The following is a 27,035-nucleotide window of genomic DNA, read 5'->3' on the forward strand; positions in this document are numbered from 1 at the left end:
CATGACTACCCGTCCTTTGAGGTTTACGCATGTAATTACATGCCCTCTGTTACATGCTCTCTTCACTTCGTGTCATCCCTTACTAATGAAAGGGGGAGCCCCATAGTTGGATAGTGGAACTCTAAATATGATATTAATCAGGAGAGGATTATAGGAGGAAATGGGCTAATACTTCTTCATCGGTCATCATGCCTTACGCCACAGTTACAGGTCATATTGCCAAGAACGAACATTACTTTCCTCTTTGGTATTGCATGCCCCCATGTATGAGGGGGGTGGGGGAGGTAGAAAACAAATACTTTGAAACTTGCTGTATAGCCTATTAAAGTTATCTTTGTTCTATTTGCCAAATTGCCAAGCAGACTAATCTTGAGTGTACAGGTGATTTTATATTTTGTATGATCAATGGCAGCAACCTGGAATGGTTGTAATCACCATGCCTATTACACATCTATGGGTTTTGTACTTTGTGTTTTCAGCCACCTGTAGCTTGTTGGTGCTTTATATGTGCTACAGTCAATTATGAGTGCATGTTTACTTATATTAAGTACATAATTATTAATAAACACCTAATGTATGATAGCTAGCAAATTAATGGCTGTGGCTGTATTAACACAGGCAGCCCAACTCTGATATTTTTTTCACTAATTGGTCTTTTGAGCAATCACATCAGATCTTTTCACATCAGAGCTTTTTGAAATATGATCTGATTAGTCAAAAGACCAATTACTGAAAAATAGACAGAATTGAGCTGTCTGTCTAAACGCAGCCTATGATGCCCCATTGTACATTTGAAATGAAATCCGCTGCACTCCCTGTGATGAACTATTGATTGGCGATGGCAATTAATTAGATTTTTTTTGTTATCATTGCTCTCGGGTGAGTTGAGCTAGCTATTCAAAATGTAACCAAAACCTCATTGAAGTAACTTGACCCAGGCGGTGAGTGGGCGGAGTCATCCATGTAAACATTTGCCTTATCAGGTTTCCGTACGATGTCGTGGCGTTTCCTCTTCTGCTGAATTCGTGTTGCTAGCTAGCTATCTACCACCAACAACACTACTGCTTTGATACACATTAGCACCTAAGTGTTACAGTTAGGATTTTTTAATTGAATAAATCAAAATGAGACGAGCAGGTTTGGGTAAGACTCATGCCCCCCCCGTTTTAAATAGAGGACGTTCATTCAATAGCTAACAGTATACATTTTAACGAAATAAAGCCTCTGTATCTAGCTTTACTACATCAGGACAGCATTAGCTATAACTAGCGAACTGTCTTAGCTTGCTAATCATGTTACCTACAGGCCTTCATAGATAGGTAACGTTTGCTAACGAAATACGTTTATTTTTAGTGATAGTCAGCTCATTGGGTTTGTTCATTGTGTCACAGGCGAAGGAGGACCTCCTGAAAATGTTGTGGCCAGTGGATACAGCGCGTACGAAGAGGAAAATGAACACTTACAAGAGGGTCTGAGAGCCAAAGTCAGCGCCTTGAAGCATGTTAGTATTTCCTGTTCACAGAGTTTTCCAGTAACTGTCTCATGTTGTTATTCATTCCTTTGGTAACACGATTTAATGTTTGTCCTGCTACAGTTGTCAATAGATATCGGAACAGAAGTGAAATACCAAAAAAACATGTTGGACGATATGGTAAGCAAGTGACATGTTCAGTCATGCGTATATAGGCTACTAGGGTTTGGCCCCATAGCTAGCTATATGATTAAATTGAAGATTGTGGTATTTAACATTGACGATATATCGTGAAATACAAGACGATATATGGTGATGTGCAAGACTATTTTAACTTGACAAATCAAAACTGTGCAGTTTTATCAGTTAGGCTGTATCAGTGTCTACATTTTTGCCACACATTATTTAATGAGAATGTGACTACTGTATAATATTGTAAATAAACACAAATTGCACAGTGGAATGATTGTCATTAAAGGCGCAAAACGATTATCGTATTTTGCAATATTTTGAGTAGCATATTGTAGAAGAGGTTTGGAGTAGAATAGGTCTCCCCAAATATTACCCACTCCTATAGGTTACTATACATAATTACTCAACTCCAGAAGCATTCACACAAATCTCCTTTATCTATACCCTCTTCTACCAGATTGCACAATTCATTAAAAGCTTAGTTGGCATCCATAACAGGTCACAATATTGCTCAACAGATAGGCTATAGGGTAAAACCATATGAGTTCAATCACTTTTTGACAGCATCCCTTTAGATTTGAACAAAACCTTCCATACATTTTTGCCCATTGTAGAAGTGCTCAGAAAGTGACTTTTTGGACCCGAATGCCAAAACATTCAGGAGATGGAGGCGCTCAAAGTTGACCCATTTTGCATACCTCACCATACTATCATGAGACATCCATGTCTTCATCACTGCAAAAGATAAACAGTTGAGTCTGCTGCAATTTAAAAGTGTATAAACAGGTTTGTGAAACAACTTAATTATTTATAAAAGAAAAAATGTAATGTGTTTAACCTTAACCTCAATTATAAAACATTTTTAAAAACTCTTTCATATTCACACACGTTGTAGATTAGACCCTACTTTACATCTGAGGTTTTTGTGTTGAGACACATGCTCCTGAATACAGTGGGTGCCATTTCAACTTCTAATTACTACCACAAAGATGGCCGCCGGTCCACCCACTGTCGAATGTTAACTTAAATGGTCATGTCTACTCTTATTTCTATGACTTGAATCAGTTTCCTATAGAGGAAACCTATGGCAGGAACAACACACAACCTCAGATGTAAAATAGGGTCTAAGCTACAGCATATGCTAATATGAAGGGGGAAAAAATTGGAGTTCATGTGTTTAGATAATTGACATTTAAGGTTAAATTACATTCAACTTTTTTTTTCAGGAAATGTAAAAAATAGTTTGACCTTGTTTCTCAACCATTTATATTTTCCAGTGATGAATACATGGCTGTTTCATGGTATGCAAAATATAACTGTTAGCACTGGAATGTTCTGGCATTCAGGTCCAAAGTCACTTTGAGCACTTCTACAATGGGCAAAAATGTATGGAAGGGTTCGTTCTATTCATAAAGAGTGCTGTCAAAAAGTAATTGAATTCAAATGGATTTACCCTATTACACATTTCAGAGCAATTCAAATCAGGACTGCAAAACACATCACTGGATGTATTGTTTTGTTATTTTTCCTCCTAACAGGACTCAGACTTTGACTCAACAGGTGGTTTGCTGGGGGCCACCATAGGGAGAGTGAAGCAGCTTTCCAGGGGAAGCCAGACCAAGCTCCTGTGCTACATGCTGTTCTTCTGCTTCTTGGTCTTCACCATCCTTTACTGGTTTATCAAACTGAGGTGATACGTTACAGGAGGCCCCGGCTTTCCCTCCCTGCCTCGTGTTTCCTTCCCCAGTCTGTGCCATGCGTGCACCTCTGCATCAGAAGACCAGGATGATGACAATGACTGTAAGAATGTGCTTAATGTTTGAGAAGACCCCCCCCCCCCCAAATCATCAATGACAATGTGCAATAGGGATGAGTAGTACCCTGATGGAATGAGTAGACACTGCCATACGTTTACGTTTGTCATGTAACACTTTCATACAGAGTCCCTTAACGATGATGCATAGGATGAGTGATCTATTGCATCAACAAATCTGGCAAGGCTAAGCAGTAACATATGTTACACAGGCAGCCCAATTCTGATCTTTTTCCCAATCACATTTTTCAGAGCTGATTAGTGAAAAAAGATTGGAATTGGGTTGGCTGTCGAAGAGGTTGCTTGATCCAATGTGAGACTGATTTAACATTTGATCAATACAGTGTCTTAACAATTCGAGTTCCACTATAAACAAACATCTTGTTTATTTGTTTTGAGGAATAAATTAGGGTACGCGCTCACTTCAAACATTTCCTGTCCCATCTACAGAGACTGTTCTCCCGTTGACTGATGTAAAATGTTTTATATGTAAATAAACATGGATGTTTTGAATTTGACGCTCCAGAGAGTGATTGTTTTTCTATAAGTCACAAAAGATTGAGGTATATAGCCTTTCGTTTATTTTACACAATGGTACATTGTATTCCTGAGACCATCTACAAAAACTTGATCTTAGACATTGATTACAAATTCACAACTACTGTAGGACTGCCGTTTTCAATTGTCATAAAGAAATATAATCTTAGGCATGTTTCCCCAGAATGGAAACATGGAGGCACAATTTGAAAAACATTACATGCATTTTCATAAGTGCAACACAGCATGAATAGTGGTTAAATTGATTAACAAATTAAAATCTTCAACTGCAATTATGTGATGTGTTCATTAAATTCCAGAAAATGGTTCTGTTCCTTCTGACCTCGCTCACTCCCCTTCATGGACTGGATAGGTGTAAGCAATATGGCATTAACTAAGAGGTATCACTTCCACCTATCCAGTCATTATAGAGAAGCATAGGAATGGGAACAATGTTCTGGATTGAGGTGCAGCACAAGGGAAAGCCATACTGGCACTGACATCACTTCTTGGGTGGGGGCTTGGGTAGGRTGTCCATGTACTTGCAGATGATCGACAGCATGACCTCATCAGCGCCGCCTCCAATGGACAGTAACCTGGCGTCTCTGCGTATTTAAACAAGACAAAAAAGAAAAGCGCAAAATGGACAAATGAACACAGGTCATTCAATGAAAGCTATTACCTCGGCCGTATTCATGAAAGCCACATGAATTTTGTCCATGAAGTGCGACAATAGGGACTCGTTTCTGATTAGATGCCTGAATTAAGTTTAATTTCTTGAGCAAAATTACCAATCTGAATATCCAGAATGTTTGTGGAATTAACTAGTATTGAAAGTCAACTCTTCGCAGTGAAAAAACAGCACCGTTGCTTAACTGTATTGACTCAAATGGTAGCTCAACTGGTTATGAACTTACCGTACATTAATATCCTCCTTACACTATCCATCTGCATATACATAGTATTTGTATATAGCAAGGTTCTGTGGATGTGATGAAACGGAGACCTTTTAACTGACCCAGACAGTGGCAGTAAGACCTGCCCTTTGACCCCCAGATGCCCATCATAATATGTCTCAAATGGCACCCTATTCCCTATATAGTCCACTACTTTTAACCAGGGCCCATCAGGCTCTGGCCAAAGTAGTGCACTAATAGGGAGCCATTTGGGATCCAGACCATATAACGTCTTCATTTGCCACGCCACTGCGTGTCACTGTAATTAGACTACAGTAGTATCAACCGTGGTTGATTAGTGTACTACTGTAAGAAGTAAAGAGGCCTGAATGGCATCATCTGATCAGTGAAAGGACAGCATACACCAGTGGGTTAAATAAACTCCTTTTGAGTTTGCTAATACTTTATTTGCACATCTCCTTATAATACACTGAACAAAAATATAAACGCAATATGTAAAGTGTTGGTCCGGTGTAACATGAGCTGAAATAAACGGTCCCATAAATGTTCCATACGCACAAAAAGCGTATTTCTTTCAAATTTTGTGCACAAATTTGTTTACATCCCTGTTAGTGAGCATTTCTCCTTTGCCAAGATAATCTATCCACCTGACAGGTGTGCCATATCAAGAAGCTGATTAAACAGCATGATCATTACACAGAGGCACCTTGTGCTGGGAACAATAAAAGGCCACTAAAATGTGCAGTTTTGTCACAACACAATGCCACAGATGTCTCAAGTTTTGAGGGAGCATGCAATTGGCATGCTGACTACAGGAATGTCCACCAGAGCTGTTGCCATATCATTTAATGTTCATTTATCTACCATAAGCCGCCTTCAATGTCATTTTAGAGAATTTGGCAGTACGTCCAACAGGCCTCACAACCGCAGACCACGTGTATGGCATTGTGTGGACGAGCTGTTTACTGATGTCAACGTTGTAAACAGAGTGCCCCATGGTGGCTGTGTGGTTATGGCATGGGCAGGCCTAAGCTACGGACAACAAACACAATTGTATTTTATCAATGGCAATTTGAATGCATAGAGATACCGTGATGAGATCCTGAGGCCCGTTGTCGTGCCATTCATCTGCCCCCATCACCTCATGTTTCAGCATGATAATTCACAGCCCCATGTCGCAAGGATCTGTACAAAATTACTGGACACTGAAAATGTCCCAGTTCTTCCATTGCCTGTATACTCACCAGACATGTCACTCATTAAGCATGTTTGGGAAGCTCTGGATCGACGTGTACAATAGTGCGTTCCAGTTCCCACCAATATCCAGCAACTTCACACAGCCATTTAAGAGGAGTGGGACAACATTCCACAATCAACAGCCTGATCAACTCAATGTGAAGGAGATGTGTCGCGCTGCATGAGGAAAACGGTGGTGACAGCAGATACTGACTGGTTTTCTGATCCACACCCCTACCTTTTTTTTTAAGGTATCTGTGACCAACAGATGCATATCTGTATTCCCAGTCATGTGAAATCCATAGATTAGGGCCTAATGAATTTATTTCAATTGACTGATTTCCTTATATGAACTGTAACTCAGTAAAATTGTTGCATGTTGCATTTATATTTTTGTTAAGTATATTTTATACATTAATAAATATATGAATGAATGATAAAATATAAATGATATAAAGTTCATGAATAGTTAGCAAACTAAATATTTAGTCATGTTTATGACAAGTTTATAAGCAGAACTTGTAACCTTGACAATGTGTCGCAGAGTTTATTCAGTGCTTTAACGAAGGAGCTTACTCCAAATCACATCTGCAATAAACATAATTGAAAGGAACTAAGCTGCAATCCTGAACCTCCTTTTAGGATTTTCTTCTTCTCCACTCACCTGTAAAACCTGCTGACCAGGACATCGCTGGTGAAGCCCATTCCTCCCCAGTACTGCAGGCAGCTGTCCCCCACCTCCCTGGACAGACGGCCTGCCTTCAGCTTAGCCATGGACGCCAGCTTAGTCACATCGTTGCCCTTGATGTACAGAGCTGGGGATGGGAGACACAGGGAAGAGGTTGATGCCAAGATTTAGGACGTGTTTCACTCAAGTCATAAACTGATCTTACTTACTGATATTATTGTCATTGATCTTTAATGTCAGATCAGTTTAGAGGGAATGGGAGAATTGGGATGTGGACAGTGTCTATTTGTGCCAAACAGATGCCTCTAGTCCCTATCTAATGAAGCAATTAACAGCTGCACTAGTGCATTGAAGCTACTGTCTGGTAAAGTGGTTGAGCATTAGTTAAATCCCCTCAAAGGCCATGGAACCCGGCCAACAGCCAGATGTGTCCAGTCTCCTGACAATGACCATTATTAGATGACGTGTTGTGTTACTGGCCTAGATTTGAAAGTTTACAGCTTATTATTATGAATCATACATAGCTGCACCTAACTGATTGTATTTATCTGGCAGTGTTGGAGAGTAGTGAACCAGAGTAACTTAACTACATAACTTAACTACATTTTGCAGTAGCTTGGTGGTAGTTGAACTAAATTCTAATCTTGGTATTGTTTTTAGTGTTAGTTACTTTTTTTGCCATGCAGCGTTGCAGCTAACTACTGGAATTACACACTACTGTTTCTGCCCAAATAATAGAAAATATGTAGCATGGTAAACTGTATTTTCAGAGTAGCTTCCCTAACACGTACCTGGTTGGTATCTGTCTTATTTCCAGTGTTTATGTTTGATGTCTTTAATGTATCCACAAGGCCAAGCTGCAAACAACATTTCCCCATAGAAATCAGTAATTGTCTGAGTTGGGACTCACCATATTCCTCATGTAGTGCACTACATTGACCATTGCTCTTTGGGTCCTGGTCAAAAGTAATGCGCCACATAGGGAATGGAGTGCCATTTGGGATGCAGTCATTATCTTATCTTGAGCAGACCCACCTGTGGAGCGATGGAGGAGGGAACGCAGCAGCTCGATCTCTGTCTCCAGCTCAGCCAGTCTGAAGTGGACTGACTGGTGGTAGAGAACAGGCATCTTGAAGATCTTCCTCTGTCTGGTGTACTGAATGGTCTCCTGGATGATGTTGTCCATCATGGTTAGAACTGAAGGGGAAATAAACGGTAGTATTGAGAATTATTTTGTTTACAAGCAAACGTCAAGTTCGAGTTATGTGTAACTGCGCAACTCCACACCAACAAGCGCTGTAGTAGCAGGATAGCTAACGCTAAAGTCTGGACCTTGACAAACTCAACAGTGAGTGAGTGATGACCATGAAAACATGCAAGACTGATGGCTATACTTATGTTTAACAAGTATATTATTCTTCTGGCTTTAACTAGCTCTATTTGTGATATTTTAACTTGGCTGGCTGGCTGGCTGGCTGGCTGGCTGGCTGGCTGGCTGGCTGGCTTGCTAGGTAATCAATCTATGATAACATCTGAGATGACCATCTGATTATGTGTTTGTTTACTTGCATGAGCTGCATTTCAAGTTGTGTGTGATCGTATCCACTGCTACGTAAACAAAGAGCTTTCTGATTCCGAACTGCACGTGCAACTTTTCATGCCGTGGCAGAGAAATGGCTCTATATAGATGCTGTTTGTCGTTTGTGTTACAGAGGGTGGAATGTGCAGAGGCTGTGAACTATTTGCTGTGTGAGGAAGTTCGTCCTTTATTTTTTTGCATTTCAAAGGGTATCACTAGTTTAACTTGGAAGTGGGTGGATGATACAAATTGATGGAGTTATATAGTGATTCATCAGTGTGGGTATGTGTATCTGTGTGTGTGTTTGTGTGACGACCCCAGGAAGAGTAGCTGCTGCTTTTGCAACAGCTAATGGGGATCCTAATAAAATACAACAAAAAATACCAAAAAGGCTAACAACCTACTCAGACTGACTGTTATCAAGCCCAGACTAAATTAACTGGAATATAACAAGCAGGAAGCTTTCAAGAACTTCCCGTCACCATCAATGAGATATTCCAGCTTATTTATTTGCTAAAGACCTTTTATTTACACTGGCTGACATGCAGAAACCCCTTTGAATGACTCATGATAAAAAAAAAATGTGTTTCAAGTCTTTGGGCTTACAGAAATTCTTTGGCGAGGGAGAGAGGAAGGGAACAAGACGGAATAGGAGAGGTGTGCTTACTGTTGCCACACGCCCAAAGTCTCTCTTCCTGGAACTGAAGCATTTGATAAGTGAAGCCCATCCCCTCCTGACCAATGAGGTTCTTGCAAGGCACGCGCACGTCATCGAAGAAGACCTCTGCCGTGTCGGAAGACCTCATCCCCATCTTGTCGATCTTGCGGGCGATGTGAACCCCTGTGAGGAAAACAGAGAGAGGCGTCATCATGTGTGTCTTGGCTGGGATACCAGAGGCCATCCGGTAGCTCCCTAATGGAGTCTTAACAAATTATAACACTGTCTGGAGATTATAATAATCCCTTGGTCTTGGACATTGGCTTCTGCACAAAACACTGAAAATGTTGTGAGTAATCAGAGGTATTACTAAAATGTGAATATAAATGTAATCATCTATAGTTGATAGATCCCAACTTGAGATCGGCTTAATGCATGTATCGATGTGAGATGGAGAGCAGCAGGAAGCCTAGCGGTTAAGAGCATTCGGCCAGTAACAGAAAGGTCGCTTTCGTCAAATCCCAGAGCCGACGAGGTGAAAAGTTGATGTGCCCTTGAGCAAGGCACTTAACCTTAAAATGGGAGCTTAGCACAAATTCTAACAGAATCTCTAATTAGGATTTGGCCCTCAACAATAGCCCGCTATCAATTTCAGAACATAAGGTAAATAACTGGAGATGAAGCTATTGACGATTGGAGAGTTTTTGTAGACTAAGTATATATAATTGTGTCTCACCAGGAGAGTTCATAGGCAGACAGATGAGGGACTTGTTCTTGTGAGACGGACCGTCACTGGTGTTGGCCAGGAGACACATCCAGTCAGCCTGGGTGCCGTTAGTGGTCCACATCTTACCACCGTTCACCACATACTCATCCCCTTCACGCACCGCGTTCGTCTTGATGGCTGGGGGGGGGGGAGAGAGAGAGAGAAAAAATATGACTTGTTCTGTAGAACAACCTTTTCCAAAAAACTGTGGCCCACCCCTGTCTTAACACACAGCCCAAAAGGAATCACACTATGGGGAACACTGCTGTAGTTGAGATACAATTTCCATGAGGTCAGATTGATAATATAAAAAATATCCAGAAATGTTCCATATGCACAAAAAGCTTATTTCTCTCAAATGTTGTGCACAAATTTGTTTACATCCCTCTCAGTGAGCATTTCTCCTTTGCCAAGATAATCCATCCACCTGACAGGTGTGGCATATCAAGAAGCTGATTAAACAGCATGATCATTACACAGGTGCATCTTGTGCTGGGTACAATAAAAGGACACTCTAAAATGTGCAGTTTTGTCACACAACACAATGCCACAGATGTCTACATTTTGAGGGAACACGCAATTGGCATGCTGACTGCAGGAATGTCCACCAGAGTTGTTGCCAGAGAATTGAATGTTAATTTCTCTACCATAAGCTGCCTCCAACGTCGTTTTAGAGAATTTGGCAGTACGCCTAACCGGCCTCACAACCGCAGACCACGTGTAGCCATGCAAGCCCAGGACCTCCACATCGGATTCTTCACCTGCAGGATTATCTGAGACCAGCCACTCGGACAGCTGATGAAACAGAAGTATTTCTGTCTGTAATAAAGCCCTTTTGTGGGGAAAAACACATTCTGATTGGCTGGGCCTGGCTCCCAGTGGGTGGGACCCATCCATGGCTGTGCACCTGCCCAGTCATGTGAAATCCATAGATTAGGGCCTAATGAATGTATTTCTGATTTCCTCATATGAACTGTAACTCAGTAAAATGGTTGAAATTGTTGTATGTTGCATTTATATTTTTGTTCAATATAGATTCAACCGCGGGAAGATTTCTTCTTGAGCGGATGGTCAGCGTGCCGGAACATATTTACAAATCATTTATAGACTGCAAATTGACAGCAAGAAGGCCAAACAGATTTAATATTTGACTAAAACATTTCAAACCCTGCTTACATTTGTATACGATCACATATACACTATATATACACAAAAGTATGTGGACACCCCTTCAAATGAGTGGATTCGGCTACTTCAGCCACACCTGTTGCTGACAGGTGTATAAAGTCAAGCACACAGCCATGCAATCTCCATAGACAAACATTGGCAGTAGAATGGCATTACTGAAGAGCTCAGTGACTTGCAACGTGGCATCGTCATAGGATGCCACTTTTCCAACAAGTCAGTTTGCCAAATTTCTGCCCTGCTAGAGCTGCCAAGGTCAACTTTAAGTGCTGTTGCAATACTTACTACTGAGTTCCAAACTGCCTCTGGAGGCAATGTCAGCATAAGAACTGTTCGTCAGGAGCGTCATTAAATGGGTTTCCATGTACGAGCATCCGCACACAAGCCTAAGATCACCATGCGCAATGCAAAGCGTCGGCTGGAGCGGTGTAAAGCTCGCCGCCATTGGACTCTGGAGCAGTGGAAACGTGTTCTCTGAAGTGATGAATCACGCTTCCCTATTTGGCAGTCCGAACGACAAATCTGGGTTTGGCGGATTGCCAGGCTACCTGCCCCAATGCATAGTGCCAACTGTAAAGGTTGGTGGAGGAGGAATAATGGTCTGGGGCTGTTTTTCATGGTTCAGGCTAGGCCCCTTAGTTCCAGTGAAGGGAAATGTTAACGCTACACCATACAATGACATTCTAGATGATTCTCCAGTGAAGGGAAATGTTAACGCTACACCATACAATGACATTCTAGATGATTCTGTGCTTCCAACTTTGTGGCAACAGTTTGGGGAAGGCCCTTTCCTGTTTCAGCATGACAATGCCCCCATGCATAAAGCAAGGTCTATACAGAAATGGTTTGTCGAGATCGTAGTTGAAGAACTTGACGGGCCTGAACAGAGCCCTGACCTCAACACCTATGGGATGAATTGTAACACCGACCACAAGCCAGGCCTAATCGCCCAACATCAGTGCCCGACCTCACTAATGCTCTTGTGGCTGAATGGAAGCAGGTCCTCGCAGCAATGTTCCAACATCTAGTAGAAAGCCTTCCCAGAAGAGTGGCTGTTATAGCAGCAAAGCGGGACCAACTCCATATTAATGTCCATGATTTTGGAATGAGATGTTTGACGAGCAGGTGTCCACATTACCAAAAGTCTCTCTATTTTGCGTGGGAATACTTTGGAACAGATTTCCAAAATTAATATCACTTGGAACCAAATTGCTGGTGTTTTTAGTCTTTCTTCTATGTCCAACAATAAAAATTATTTAAAAAAAAAGATATATATATATATATATTTTTTCATACTCAGTAAACTTGGGGGGGACAAATAAAATCACACGCGGTCCCGCCAGTTGGGGAACCCTGGTATAGATTAACAATTGATTGGTGCCCGATTAGAGCCTGGAGTGATATTACTCTAAACAGAACAAAAATCATTCTTTATTTTCCAAATCAGTGTAGGTGCACAGATAAGCATGCCTTGAAGTTCTTCCTGCTTTGAACAAGATGAAACAAGGGAGAAAATATATATTTGTTATTTTCATGCTATCATTTGCCATTAAGAGTGTTTTAATCATGCTGGTGCTCTGATGTCCCCCGGATTAGAAATAGATTGAGCCTCCTTTTCCGTCCCAGATTGGTTGAGTGTTTACTGAGAATCTGCTTTAGGGATGAGCGGAAGTCAGGCCATAATAAAATACTAGTGGGATACTAAATGAAGGCAACGTACTAGCAACATCTGAGCCGGCTCCGACTTCACTCACTCCCAGACAGGCCACTTTGTCTCCCATTATAGAGGGCAGCAGAAACTCCTTCTTCAGCTCTGTAGAGCCAAACCTACAGTATATGCCATTTAGAACAGTGTCACAACACACAGAGACAATGGGGTTAAAGAGCTGATCAAGTAACTGTTCCAGTAGACTTCCAGTCATTGAGCTAACGCTAGTTAGCTTCTTTCAAACTGCACATAGAAACATAACAATGGAATCCATAAGTTCATCTGACCCTGGGCAAGTAGAAAAAGCGCTTAGTTGCCTTGCACTAAGCTTATTTTGCTACGTATAATGAATAGCATACATACAGTTGCTTTACTCATTATCAACATGATATATTCTGAAGTATTTAAACATCTGTCAATTATTACTTGTAGAAGCCACTAAGTCCTAGTTTTGGATTGTTGGTGTGCATATTGAAGCGGAAATGTCAGAAGAGTGGGTTGTCTCCAAGTCTTCACAAAAGCTTGACTTTACAAATGTTTCTTGTGTGTGTGTGGGTGTGTGTGTGTCAGTGGGAATCAGAGACTAATTTATGTAGTTTAGAAATGAAATTACATTGGGAAGGGTGGGGGTAGGAGACAAGAGGGGGGGGGGGGTCCAAAGGGAAAAAGCTATGTGATTGTGCAATTGATTGTATGTTTTTACTTTCCTCTAATAAAATATTATACAAAATAAAAATGAAATGACTTGGTTGATTGGCTCATAATGAAAATAACATGGCTATGGGCCAGATGGGTGCATATACATTACCTGGCCAGGGCAGGTGTGGCCATATCAGTCTGGACTCCGATGGCCATGGGGATGCCTCCACAGCGGATGTTACCCAGCTCCTCTGACACAGCTATACTGTAGCTGAAGTCCAGACCCAGGCCTCCATACTCTGCACAGAACACATAAACACAATGATTACCACCCTGTAGCACTCACTTCTGTAATCATGAAGTGCTTTGAGAGGCTGGTTATGGCATACATTAACTCCACCATCCCACCCCCCCGTCGCCGCTGTGGAAGTGGGTGGGTGCTATGGTCCCATGGTTTCTCTCGACTCACCCGCCTCCAGGATAGATTTTGACTCTCCAACATACCCAAGTCGCTATATGCGATTCCTGACTCTGCTTCTGGTTTTAATTAGTTCCCTGCATCCAGTGCATGCGGGAGGGATTGTTAATTGCGCTACCGAACTGCCCCTAATCAAAACGGCCTAAACCCAGCCGTCAGAAAACACTGAAAATTTTACTTTTTTCAATGTGTCAATCACTCTCGAGTCATCTGGGACCCACGAGCTAAGACCAAGGGACTACTAGGGAGGCACTTGAACATTCGTAGTGTAATTCCAAAAAGTGATCAAATTCAACATCTACTCACAGACTCCAACCTTGACTTCCTCTGCCTCTCAGAGACATGGCTCTATAAAAACTCTCCATATGCTGCTTTGATTGTGCCTGGCTACAATGTTTTCAGGAGAGACAGGATTGAAGGAAGAGGAGGAGGGGGTGTGATGATTTACATTAAAGAACATCCGATGTAAACAAATTGAGTGGTCATGTGATTATGAACTAAAATGTATTGGCCTGAACGTTACACTGTCTCCCCAAATGTCTTTTACCCTTATTGGTATGTATAGGCCACCTTCCACCAGAAGTGTGTATTTTTATCAGTTTAATAACATGCTTAGGGAATGTGATTTTGGGAAAGAGGTCATCTTAATGGGAGATTTTAATATTAATTATGAAGACAAGTCTTGTAGGAATACCCTCAAACGGATCACTAATACCTTTGACCTTACACAGCTAGTTAAAGGGCCAACCAGGGTGACTTGTTGCTCTAAAACACAGATTGATTTGGTGTTCAGTAATAAACCAGAGAGAGTGACTAAATCATTCAATATGGTTACTGGGATATCTGATCATAATCTGACACTTATAGCCAGAAAGCTGTCTAAGAGCAGGTTTAACCTCTCTACTGTTAGAAAGCCGGATCAACTAAGAATACCTAGGAGTGAATTAAACTATTTTGAAAACGCAATTAAGGGAATTAACTGGAATGATCTCTTGTCCTATACAGACGTGGAAGCTGATAGTCAGGTTTTTCTATCCACAATCCAGACTACAATAAATGGTTTCCTAAAGAAAATCAAATCCAAACCTGGCCAAAAGAGCACTCTTCCTTGGCTAAATGGAGAAATCTGGAAATTGATGAAAGAATGAGATTATGCCCTAAAAATAGCCCTAAAATCCAAATTAGAGCATGACAGACGTAGGTTTACCATGTAGAGAAATAAGGTGATGAAAGAAATCACAGGCCAAGGCAAAAAAAAATATTAACATAATTGGTGAAGCAAAGGGAAATTCTAAATTGATCTGGGAGAATCTAAAAAAGTTAACAGGGAAAGACCATAGTAACACTGCAAAAAGACTAGAAATCATGGTGAATAACAATCTAACACAGGATGCAGTCGAAATAGCAATAGCCTTCAATTCCTACTTTATTGACTGTCAGGGTACTGACACAGAACCCCTCCACTGGTTTCTTGGGCTCAGTGCTAGTAAATGACACTCAACCTGTCTTCATCACAAGGGAGGTTTCTGAGTCAAAGGTGAACAAGGTGATTAGCTCACTAAAGAACTCTAAAGCCAAATATGTGTTTGGGCTGGACTCTACCTTTCTTAAAAACTACAGAGAGTCACTCATTGGCCCCATTACTAAGGTCACCAATACATCTATTGGTCTCGGGGTGTTTCCAAGGGTATGGAAGTCAGCCATAATAACGGTCATCTTTAAATCGGGCAACCCTGCTGACGTGAGTAACTACAGGCCCATTAGTATACTACCTGTGGTGTCAAAGGTTGTTGAAAAGTGTGTAGCAGAACAACTGATTGCCCACCTCGAACAACAGCCCCTTCACATTACACTCCATGCAGTTTGGCTTCAGAGCGAAACACTCCACAGAAACGGCCAACTGCTTTCTTCTGGAAAATGTGAAGTCCAAGATGGACAAAGGGGGTGTTGTTGGGGCTGTGTTTCTGGACCTAAGGAAGGCTTTTGATACTGTTAACCATGAGATTCTCATTTCAAAATTGTCCAAGTTCAACTTTTCCCCCGATGCCTTGAGATGGATGAAATCATACCTTGAAGGCAGAACTGTGTGTGAGAGTGAGCAATGAGCTGTCGCCCACTCTTAGCTATGATGTGGGGGTGCCCCCAAGGGTCAATACTGGGGCCCCTCCTGTTCAGCCTGTACATTAATGATCTGCCTTCTGTCTGAAGTTCAAATGTATGCAGATGATAGTGATATATGTGCATGCAAAGAGCAAACAACAAGCTGCACAAGAACTCACTACTGTAATGGTATGGGTTACAAAGTGGCTCAGTGACTCGTGTTTGCATCTCAATGTGAAAAAAACTGTTTGCATGTTCTTCACAAAGTGGGCAACATATGCTACTGAGCCAGATGTCTGTGTGTCAGGGGAGAAGCTCCAGGTGGTATCTGATTTTAAGTACCTTGGCATCATACTTGATTCCAACCTCTTTTAAAAAAGCATGTGAAAAAGGTAATTCAGATGACCAAATTCAACCTAGCTAATTTCCAATTTATACGAAATTGTTTGACTACAGAGGTAGCAAAACTGTACTTCAAATCTATGATACTCCCCCACTTAACATACTGCTTGACTAGTTGGGCCCAAGCTTGCTGTACAACAATAAAACCTATTCAGTCTGTCTACAAACAGGCTCTCAAAGTGCTTGATAGGAAGCCCAATAGCCATCATCACTGTTACATCTTGTGCAATACACCGACGCATGTCTTGTATTCAAGATCCTAAATGGCCTGGCTCCCCCTCCACTCAGTATTTTTGTTAAACAGAAAACCCAAACATATGGCAGCAGATCCACAAGGTCTGCCATGAAAGGTGACTGACATTTACTCCTGAGGTGCTGACTTGCTGCACCCTCGACAACTACTGTGATTATTATTATTTGACCATGCTGGTCATCTATGAACATTTGAACATCTTGGCCATGTTCTGTTATAATCTCCAACCCGGACAGCCAGATGGGGACTGGCCACCCCTCATAGCCTGGTTCCTCTCTAGGTTTCTTCCTAGGTTTTGGCCTTTCTAGGGAGTTTTTCCTAGCCACCGTGCTTCTACACCTGCATTGCTTGCTGTTTGGGGTTTTAGGCTGGGTTTCTGTACAGCACTTTGAGATATCAGCTGATGTAAGAAGGGCTATATAAATACATGTGATTTGACTGTATAGTTCCCTTAAGGAAAAGCACCTTTACTAAATCCGCTTTCTCTGTGAGAGTTTTCCATGTCTGGAACAGACTGCCATCAGACACATAACTGCACCACATATCACACTTTCACAAAATGCATGAAGACATGGCTAAAGGTCAATCAGATTTGTGAACATAATCCCTAGCGTGTTATTGCCGCTTTCCATGTTGTCTGTAGCTTGTGAGGTGTGGAAACACTGTTTGCTTTTATGAATTTTGTCTTACTGCTTTTTGTTCTATGTTGCTCTGTTGTATGCTATTCTTGCTTGTCCTATGTTGCTCTGCGTGTGCTCACTGCTCAATGATTGTCTATAGTGTAATTGTTTTTAATAACCTGCCCAGGGACTGCGGTTGAAAATTAGCCGGCTGGCTAAAACCGGCACTTTTACTGAAATGTTGATTAATGTGCACTGTCCCTGTAAAAATAAAATAAACTCAAACTCCACACTGCCCTCACCCACCTAGATAAGAGTAATACCTGCGTGAGAATGCTGTTCATTTGACTACAGCTCAGCGTTCAAAACCCCTCCAAGCTCGTCACCAAGMTTAGGACCCTTTGCAACTGGATTCTGGACATCCTGACGGGCCGACCCCAGCTCGTGGGGGTAGGCAACATCACCTCCGCCACGCTGACCCTTAACACAGAGGCCCCACAGGGGAGTGTGCTTAGTCCCCTCCTGTACTCCCTGTTCCCCCACAACTGTGTGGCTATGCACGACTCCAACACCATTATTAAGTTCTCTGACGACACGAAGTGGTAGCACTGAGTCAGCATACAGGGAGGAGGTCAGTGACCTGGCAGTGTGTTGCCAGAGCAACAACCTCTCCCTCAACGTCAGCAAGACCAAGGAGCTGATTGTGGAATACAGGAAACGGGGAGCGAGCACGTCCCCTTCCACAGGGCGGCAGCGGAGCAGGTAGACAGCTTCAAGTTCCTCGGTGTCCAAATCACTAGACTTAAAATGGTCCAAACACACACGCACAGTCGGGAAGAAGGCGCGACAGTGCCTCTTCCCCCCCCAGAAGGTTGAAAAAGTTTGGCAAAAGGTTCTACAGTCGTACCATTAAGAGCATATTGACTGGCTGCATCACTGCTTAGTAAGGCAATAACACTGCCCTTGATGGCATTGCGCTACAGAGGGTTGTGGGGACAGTCCAGTAAATCACAGGGGCCGAGCTCCCTGCCATCCAGGACATCTATATCAGGCGGTGTGAAAAGAAGGCCTGGAAAATCGTCAAAGACTCCAACCACCCAAGCCATAGATTTTCTCTGCTGCTGCATTGCAAGAGGTACCGGTGAATCAAGTCTTGACCACAACAGGCTCTTGAACAGCTTCTATCTCCAAGCAATATGACTGATGAATAGCTAATAAAATATCTACACAACTATCCGAGTTAACCTGGCCCTACACACTCAGTCACTCCAACACACACACACAAAATCTGACTCCATAATTTGCTCACTCACACATAATATGCACATACATTTATACAGACTCTACACACCCACTCACATACAAGCTGCTGCTACTCTGTTGATCTTATATTCTGTTGCCTAGTCCCCTTACACATATCTACCTCCATCACTCCAGTATCCCTGCACATGTAAATATGGTATTGGAACAGACTTTTTAAATATTTCCTTTATATAGTATGCTTACTTAATTGCGTATTTCATATATCCTATTCTTATTTCTCGTGTGGTTTTTTCTAGTATTACATTGTTATTGATTATTGCATTGTTGGGTTTTGAGTTTGCAAGAAAGGCAATTCACTGTACTTGTGCATGTGACATTAACACTTGAAACTTAAACAAACACCTTCTTAAAGGGATAGTGATCCACATTAAAACATGACATATTGGTTTCCTTACCCTGTAAGCAGTCTATGGACATGGTAAAACAGCAATCCATGCTTTTAGTTTACCTAGCCACTGTCTCCAAATGCTAACTTTTTAGCTTTTGTGGCACAAATCCAATGCAAGTCAATATCTCCTATATTAGCATTTTCCGCACTTCATGTCCAAATTATCTTAAAGTAACTTTATTGTACTACATAATCAATTATATAGGATTTAGCATAACTTTAGATATAATTGTAGCCTGGTTGCCCGGCAACCTAATAATCAAGGCTTGGAAAGTATTTCTGTGAGTTGTGACACAGGTGACACAGAAAATAGAATACATTAGAAATGATTTATTTACTTCTCACTTGAATGACAATTTACATTAATCAACTAGCTCTAATCTGCCGAATGGAACCAGACAGTAATTCAATGGGAAGATAATAGTCCGAAACCTTTTTTCTGATTTTATCATGTTAGTTATGAACACCACAAAGCGTGACTAAACATCAGACACGGAATAAAAAGACAGACACTAATGATGACAAGGATGAATAACAACAAGAACATTGACACCAGAGAGTTCTATTCTCTCCAGCCAGAAGGGTCAAAGTCACCTGCCAAATGGCTCTCAGAATATTGCAGCCAGGGGGAAAACTGTGGCAGGACAAGGAAAACACTGAACATAGGGGCCAAAAACCAGAGGAAAAACTAGAGGAAACAGGCACAGCTGTGTGGAGATAAATGTGTGACAGGCCTGGAACCCTGTGGACCTCATAGACAGAGGTGCGACTGAGTTTTGTCAAAACAGCCCCGCGCGATAGTGAAGGAAAGCAAACAGAATCCCTGCCAGCCATAGATATCCCTTACATGTATGTTTTTGCAGGACGAGGTCCCACTATAGCACAACAATAACCCACCTAAAACAAACAACATTAAGGGCTTAATTTAATTAATGAAGCCTTCCTAAGCCCTTCATAAGATCTACATCAAATCAAATTGTATTAGTCACATGTGGCGAACACAACAGGTGTAGTAGACCTTACCATGAAATGCTTACTAACAAGCCCTTAACCAACAATGCAGATCAAGAAATAGAGTTAAGAAAATATTTACTAAATAAACTAAAGTAAAAAAATTAAATAAAAAAGTAACAAGAAAATTACATAACAATAACGAGGCTATATACAGGGGGTACCGGTACCGTGTCAATGTGCGGGGGTACAGGTTAGTTGAGGCAATTTGTAAAGTGACTATGCATAGATAATAAACAGCGAGTAGCAGCAGTGTAAAAACAATGGGATGGCCATTTGATTAATTGTTCAATAGTCTTATGGCTTGGTGGTAGAAGCTGTTAAGGAACCTTTTGGACCTAGATTTGGCGCTCCAGTACCGCTTGCCGTGCGGTAGCAGAGAGAACAGTCTATGACTTGGGTGACTGGAGTCTAAGACAATTTTTAGGGCCTTTCTCTGATAACGCCTAGTATATAGGTCCTGGATGGCAGGAAGCTTTGCCCCAGTGATGTTCTGGGCCATACGCAATACACTCTGTAGCGCCTTATGGTCGGATGTCGAGCAATTGCCATACCAGGTGGTGATGCAACCGGTCAGGATGCTCTCGATGGTGCAGCTGTAGAACTTTTTGAGCATCTGGGGAGCCATGCCAAATATTTTCAGTCTCCTGAGGGGGAAAGGTGTTGTCGTGCCCTCTTCACAACTGTCTTGGTGTGTTTGGACCATGCTAGTTCGTTGTTGATGTGGACACCAAGGAACTTGAAACTCTCGACCCGCTCCACTACAGCCCTGTCAATGTTAATGGGGGCCTGTGCCCTCCTTTTCCTATAGTCCACGATCAGCTCCTTTGTCTTGCTCACATTGAGGGAGAGGTTGTTGTCCTGGCACCACACTGCCAGGTCTCTGACCTCCTCCCTACAGGCTGTCTTATCGTTGTCAGTGATCAGGCCTACCAGTTGTGTCGTCAGCAAACTTAATGGTGTTGGAGTCGTGCTTGGCCACGCAGTCTTGGGTGAACAGGGAGTACAGGAGGGGACAAAGCACGCACCCCTGAGGGGCCCCCGTGTTGACGATCAGCATGCAGATGTGTTGGTGCCTACTCTTTCCACCTGGGGGCGGCCCGTCAGGAAGTACAGGATCCAGTTGCAGAGGGAGGTGTTAAGTCGCAGGGTCCTTAGTTATATTATTTATTTATTTAACCTTTATTTAACTAGGCAAGTCAGTTAAGAACAAATTCTTATTTACAATGACAGCCTACCAATAGGCCTCCTGTGAGGACGGGGGATTAAATATTTAAAATAAATATAATATAATGTGGCGTACAGCAGGTCAGCTCTCCGGCCAGGACTAATTGGGGCTGGTGAGTAATCAAGGGCTGATTGCTCACCAGCTGTACGAGTCACATAAAGCTGACAGAAGGGTAGCACACAGGAGAGAGATTGGGGGAAGAAAGAACTCCTGGGGACGGTTCCAGACGTAACAGGAGAGAGTTCAGTTTTTGATCTCCACAGGATACAACAAGACCCGGAGCCCAGAAGATGGTATCCCGGAGAGGGTCTCATGGGGGAAACCTATGCTTTTCTTTTGAACTATTAGGTTAATAAACACTTTTGAAACTGAGCTAATCCTACTCTGTCCCTGTATGATCTGTGTAAACGTTTTGACCCAACCCCCTGGTCTGCCACAATAAATATAGGACAACACACACATCACGACAAGAGCGACAACAACACTACATAAAGAGAGACCTAAGACAACAACATAGCATGACAGCAACACATGACAACACAGCATGGTAGGAACACAACAACATGGTAGCAACACAACATGGTAGCAGCACAAAACATGCTACAAACATTGGGCACAGACAACAGCACAAAGGGCAAGAAGGTAGAGACAACAATACATCACACAAAGCAGCCACAACTGTCAGTAAGAGTGTTCATTAATGAGTCTTTGAATGAAGAGACTGAGATAAAACCTGTCCAGTTTGAGTGTTTGTTGCAGCTCGTTCCAGTCGCTGACTGCAGCGAACTGAAAATAGGAGTGACCCAGGGATGTTTGTGCTTTGGGGACATTTAACAGAATGTGACTGGCAGGACGGGTGTTGYATGTGGAGGATGAGGGCTGCAGTAGATATCTCAGATAGGGGGGAGTGAGGCCTGAGAGGGTTTTATAAATAAGCATCAACCAGTGGGTCTTGCGACGGGTATACAGAGATGACCAGTTTACAGAGGAGTATAGAGTGCAGTGATGTGTTCTATAAGGAGCATTGGTGACAAATCTGTTGGCTGAATGGTAAAGAACATCTAGCCGCTCAAGAGCACCCTTACCTGCCGATCTATAAATTACGTCTCCGTAATTTAGCATGAGTAGGATGGTCATCTGAATCACGGTTAGTTTCGCAGCTGGGGTGAAAGAGGAGCGATTACGATAGAGGAAACCAAGTCTAGATTTAACTTTAGTCTGCAGCTTTGATATGTGCTGAGAGAAGGACAGTGTACCATCTAGTCATTCTCCCAAGGACTTGTATGAGGTGACTACCTCAAGCTCTAAACCCTCAGCGGTAGTAATCACACCTGTGGGGAGGGGCATTCTTCTTACCAAACCACATGACCTTTGTTTTGGAAGTGTTCAGAACAAGGTTAAGGGTAGAGAAAGCTTGCTGTACACTAAGAAAGGTTTTTTGTAGAGCATTTAACACAAAATCCAAAGAGGGGCCAGTATAAGACTATCATCTGCTTATAAATGGATGAGAGCTTCCTACTGCCTGAGCTATGTTGTTGATGTAAATAAAGAAGAGCGTGGGGCCTAGGATCGAGCCTTGGGGTACTCCCTTGGTGACAGGCAGTGGCTGAGACAGCATATTTTCTGACTTTATACACTGCACTCTGAGGTAGTTAGCAAATCAGGCCAAAGACCCCTCAGAGACACCAATACTCCTTAGCCAGCCCACAAGAATGGAACGGTGTACCGTATTGAAAGCTTTGGCCAAGTCAATAAAAATAGCAGCACAACATTGCTTAGAATCAAGGGCAATGGTGACATCATCGAGGACCTTTAAGGTTGCAGTGACACATCAATAAACGGAGCAGAAACCAGATTGCATACCCGAAAGAATACTATACACATCAAGAAAGCCAGTCAATTGATTATTAACAAGTGTTTCCAACACTTTTGATTAACAGGGCAAAATAGAAATAGGCCTATAATAGTTAGGATCAGCTTGATCTCCCCCTTTAAATAAAGGACGAACAGTGGCTGCCTTCCAAGCAATGGAAACCTCCCAGAAAGGAGAGACAGGGTAAAAAAGTTGGAGATAGGCTTGGCAATGATAGGGGCAGCAACCTTAAAGAAGAGTATAAACCATCTGACCCAGATGGTTTTTTGGGGTCAAGTTTAAGGAGCTCCTTTAGCACCTTGGACTCTTTGTAGCAGGGCAGGGGAAAAAGAGGGAGAAGCATCGGGGCTATTCGTATAAGAAGGAGTGGGAGATGAGGAAATGTTGCACAGGCAAGGAGGCATGGCTTAATATTATATATATATATATATAYACACACACACACACACACACACACACACAGTTGAAGTCGGAAGTTTACATACACTTAGGTTGGAGTCATTAAAACTCATTTTACAACCACTCCACAAATGTCTTGTTAACAAACTATAGTTTTGGCAAGTCGGTTAAGATATCTACTTTGTGCATGACACAAGTAATTTTTCCAACAATTGTTTACAGACAGATTATTTCACTTATGATTCACTGTATGACAAATCCAGTGGGTCAGAAGTTTACATACACTAAATTGACTGTGCCTTTAAACAGCTTAGAAAATTGCAGGAAATGATGTTATGGCTTTAGAAGCTTCTGATAGGCTAATTGACATCATTTGAGTCAATTGGAGGTGTACCTGTGGATGTATTTCAAGGCCTACCTTCAAACTCAGTGCCTCTTTGCTTGACATCATGGGAAAATCAAAAGAAATCAGCCAAAAGAATTGTAGACTTCCACAAGACTGGTTCATACTTGGGAGCAATTTCCAAATGCCTGAAGGTACCACACATCTGTACAAACAATAGTACGCAAGTATAAACACCATGGGTCCACGCAGCCGTCATACCGCTCAGGAAGGAGACGCGTTCTGTCTCCTAGAGATGAACGTACTTTGGTGCGAAAAGTGCAAATCAATCCCAGAACAACAGCAAAGGACCTTGTGAAGACCTTGCGGAAACAGGTACAAAAGTATATATATCCACAGTAAAACGAGTCCTATATCGACATAACCTGAAAGGCCACTTAGCAAGGAAGAAGCAACTGCTCCAAAACCACCATAAAAAAGCCAGACTACGGTTTGCAACTGCACATGGGGACAAAGATCGTACTTTTTAGAGAAATGTCCTCTGGTCTGATGAAACAAAAATAGAACTGTTTGCCAATAATGACCATCGTTATGTTTGGAGGAAAAAGGGGGAGGCTTGCAAGCCGAAGAACACCATCCCAACTGTGAAGCACGGGGGTGGCAGCATCATGTTGTGGGGGTGCTTTGCTTCAGGAGGGACTGGTGCACTTAACAAAATAGATGGCATCAGGAGGTAGGAAAATTAGGTAGATATATTGAAGCAACATCTCAAGACATCAGTCAGGAAGTTAAAGCTTGGTCACAAATGGTCACAAAAGCGTGTGCGAGCAAGGAGGCCTACAAACCTGACTCAGTTACACCAGCTCTGTCAGGACGAATGGGCCAAAATTCACCCAACATATTGTAGGAAGCATGTGGAAGGCTACCTGAAACATTTGACCCGAGTAAAACAATTCAAAGGCAATGCTACCAAATACTAATTGAGTGTATGTAAACTTCTGACCCACTGTGAATGTGATGAAAGAAATAAAAGCTGAAATAAACATTCTCTCTACTATTATTCTGACATTTCACATTCTTAAAATAAAGTGGTGATCCTAACAGACCTAAAACAGGGAATTTTTACTCTGATTAAATGTCAGGAATTGTGAAAAACTGAGATTAAATGTATTTGGCTAAGGTGTATGTAAACTTCTGACTTCAACTGTGTATATCTCAATGGAATAGTTGTAAGCACTTCATAAGCTCTACATAACTCCATTATAAGCCCCTCTATAGCAATATGAACCCTAACAATATGAGAGTAGTGCTCGAAAGTGGCGCCAGAGAAGGCAGATGTTTTACGTGCCCCCAACCGTTTGTGATTTTGGTTTGTTTATTTACATTGTTTGTAACTTGTTTTTTTACTTATTTTGCAGATAATGTTGCCGCTACCATCTCTTATGACCAAAAATAACTTCTGGGCATCAGGACTGCGATTACTCACCATGGACTGGCAGAATCCCTTCATTCCTTTAACGAGTCTGACAAGGCCGACGCGAACAATATACTGCTTTCTCGGGAATAGGCCCAGATCCCTGTGATCTGCGTGAAGAGGAGGCAGAGAAAAAGGGGCCGGAGGGCAGGCTGCCTACTGAGAATTCGTAGGCGATCGAATAAACCCCCACTTCCTTCCATTCTGCTAGCAAACGTGCAATCTTTGGACAATAAAATAGATGACCTACGCGGAAGATTAAACTACCAACAGGACATTCAAAACTGTAATATCTTATGCTTCACGGAGACGTGGCTGAACGACGACACCATCAACATACAGCTGGCTGGTTATAGGTTGTACTGGTAGGATAGAACATCGGCATCTGGTAAGAGAAGGGACGTCGGACCATGTCTTTTTGTAAATAAAAGCCAGTGCATGATATCTAAGGAAGTCTCGAGCTATTGCTCGCATGAGGTAGAGTATCTCATGATAAACTGTAGACCACACTACCTACCTAGAGAGTTTTCATATGTATTTTTCTAATCTGTTTACATACCACCTCAGTCAGAGGCTGGCACTAAGACAGCATTGAATGAGCTGTATTCCGCCATAAACAAACAAGAAAACGCTCACCCAGAGGCAGCGCTCCTAGTAGCCGGGGACTTTAATGCAGGTACACTTAAATCAGTTTTACCAAATTTCTATCAGCATGTTAAATGTGCTACCAGAGGAATAAAAACTCTGGACCACCTTTACTCCACACACAGACGCATACAAAGCTCTCCCTCTCCCTCCATTTGGCAAATCTGACCATAATTCTATCCTCCTGATTCCTGCTCACAAGCAAAAATTAAAGCAGGAAGCACCAGTGACTAGATCAATAAAAATGAAGCAGATGCTAAGCTACAGGACTGTTTTGCTAGCACAGACTGGAATATGTTAAGGGATTCCTCAGATGGCATTGAGGAGTACACCACATTAGTCATTGGTTTAATCAATATGTGCATCGATGACGTTGTCCCCATAGTGACCGTATGTACATACCCCAACCAGAAGCCATGGATTACAGGCAACATCCGCAGTGAGCTAAAGGCTAGAGCTGCCGCTTTCAAGGAGCGGGACTCTAACCCGGAAGCTTATAAGAAATTCCTCTATGCCCTCCGACGAACCATCAAACAGGCAAAGCATCAATACAGGACTAAGATCAAATCGTTCTACACCGGCTCCGATGCTCGTCAGATGTGGCAGGGTTTGCAAACTATTACAGACTGCAAAGGGAAGCACAGCCGAGAGCTGCCCAGTGACATGAGCCTACCAGACGAGCTAAACTACTTCTATGCTCGCTTCGAGGCAAATAACACTGAAACATGCATGAGAGCACCAGCTGTTCTGGAAGACTGTGTGATCACGCTCTCCGCAGCCGATGTGAGTAAGAACTTTAAAAAGGTCAACAGTCACAAGGCCGCTGGGCCAGACGGATTACCAGGACGTGTACTCCAAGCATGCACTGACCAACTGGCAAGTGTCTTCACTGACATTTTCAACATCTCCCTGTCCGAGTCTGTAATACCAACATGTTTTAAGGAGACCACCATAGTGCCTGTGCCCAAGAGCACTAAGGTAACCTGTCTAAACGACTACCGACCTGTAGCACTCACGTCTGTAGCCATGAACTGCTTTCGAAAGACTGGTCATGGCTCACAACACCATTATCCCAGAAACCCTAGACTCACTCCAATTTGCATACCGCC

The 27,035-nt window shown here is 42.4% G+C and overlaps 2 protein-coding genes across 2 annotated transcripts in view; one reads left to right on the forward strand and one right to left on the reverse strand.

The window, feature by feature from the left end:
- Positions 1 to 969: 969 nt before the first annotated feature.
- Positions 970 to 3,994, forward strand: LOC111955752 (BET1 homolog). The gene is made up of 4 exons (XM_023976065.3): positions 970 to 1,143; positions 1,392 to 1,501; positions 1,595 to 1,651; positions 3,202 to 3,994. Exons 1-4 carry the CDS (start codon positions 1,125 to 1,127, stop codon positions 3,355 to 3,357), a joined length of 342 nt encoding a protein of 113 aa, XP_023831833.1. The 5' UTR covers positions 970 to 1,124; the 3' UTR covers positions 3,358 to 3,994.
- A 40-nt stretch (positions 3,995 to 4,034) lies between these two features.
- Positions 4,035 to 27,035, reverse strand: part of LOC111955775 (probable acyl-CoA dehydrogenase 6) — a gene marked incomplete at its 5' end in the record, with an annotated part of 53,293 nt that continues 30,292 nt past the window's right edge. The window contains 7 exon segments of the mRNA XM_023976088.2: positions 4,035 to 4,618; positions 6,831 to 6,981; positions 7,890 to 8,051; positions 9,101 to 9,274; positions 9,828 to 9,995; positions 12,763 to 12,869; positions 13,559 to 13,688. Coding sequence (XP_023831856.2) covers positions 4,516 to 4,618; positions 6,831 to 6,981; positions 7,890 to 8,051; positions 9,101 to 9,274; positions 9,828 to 9,995; positions 12,763 to 12,869; positions 13,559 to 13,688 — 995 coding nt within the window.

The sequence above is a fragment of the Salvelinus sp. IW2-2015 genome, linkage group LG31 (assembly GCF_002910315.2).
Source record: "Salvelinus sp. IW2-2015 linkage group LG31, ASM291031v2, whole genome shotgun sequence".
NCBI classification, from domain to species: Eukaryota; Metazoa; Chordata; class Actinopteri; order Salmoniformes; family Salmonidae; genus Salvelinus; species Salvelinus sp. IW2-2015.

Coding starts and splice junctions, on each gene's coding strand:
- LOC111955752 (XM_023976065.3), top strand. Junction 1,502..1,594: donor AAGTCAGCGCCTTGAAGCAT/GTTAGTATTTCC, acceptor GTCCTGCTACAG/TTGTCAATAGATATCGGAAC. Junction 1,652..3,201: donor AAAACATGTTGGACGATATG/GTAAGCAAGTGA, acceptor TCCTCCTAACAG/GACTCAGACTTTGACTCAAC.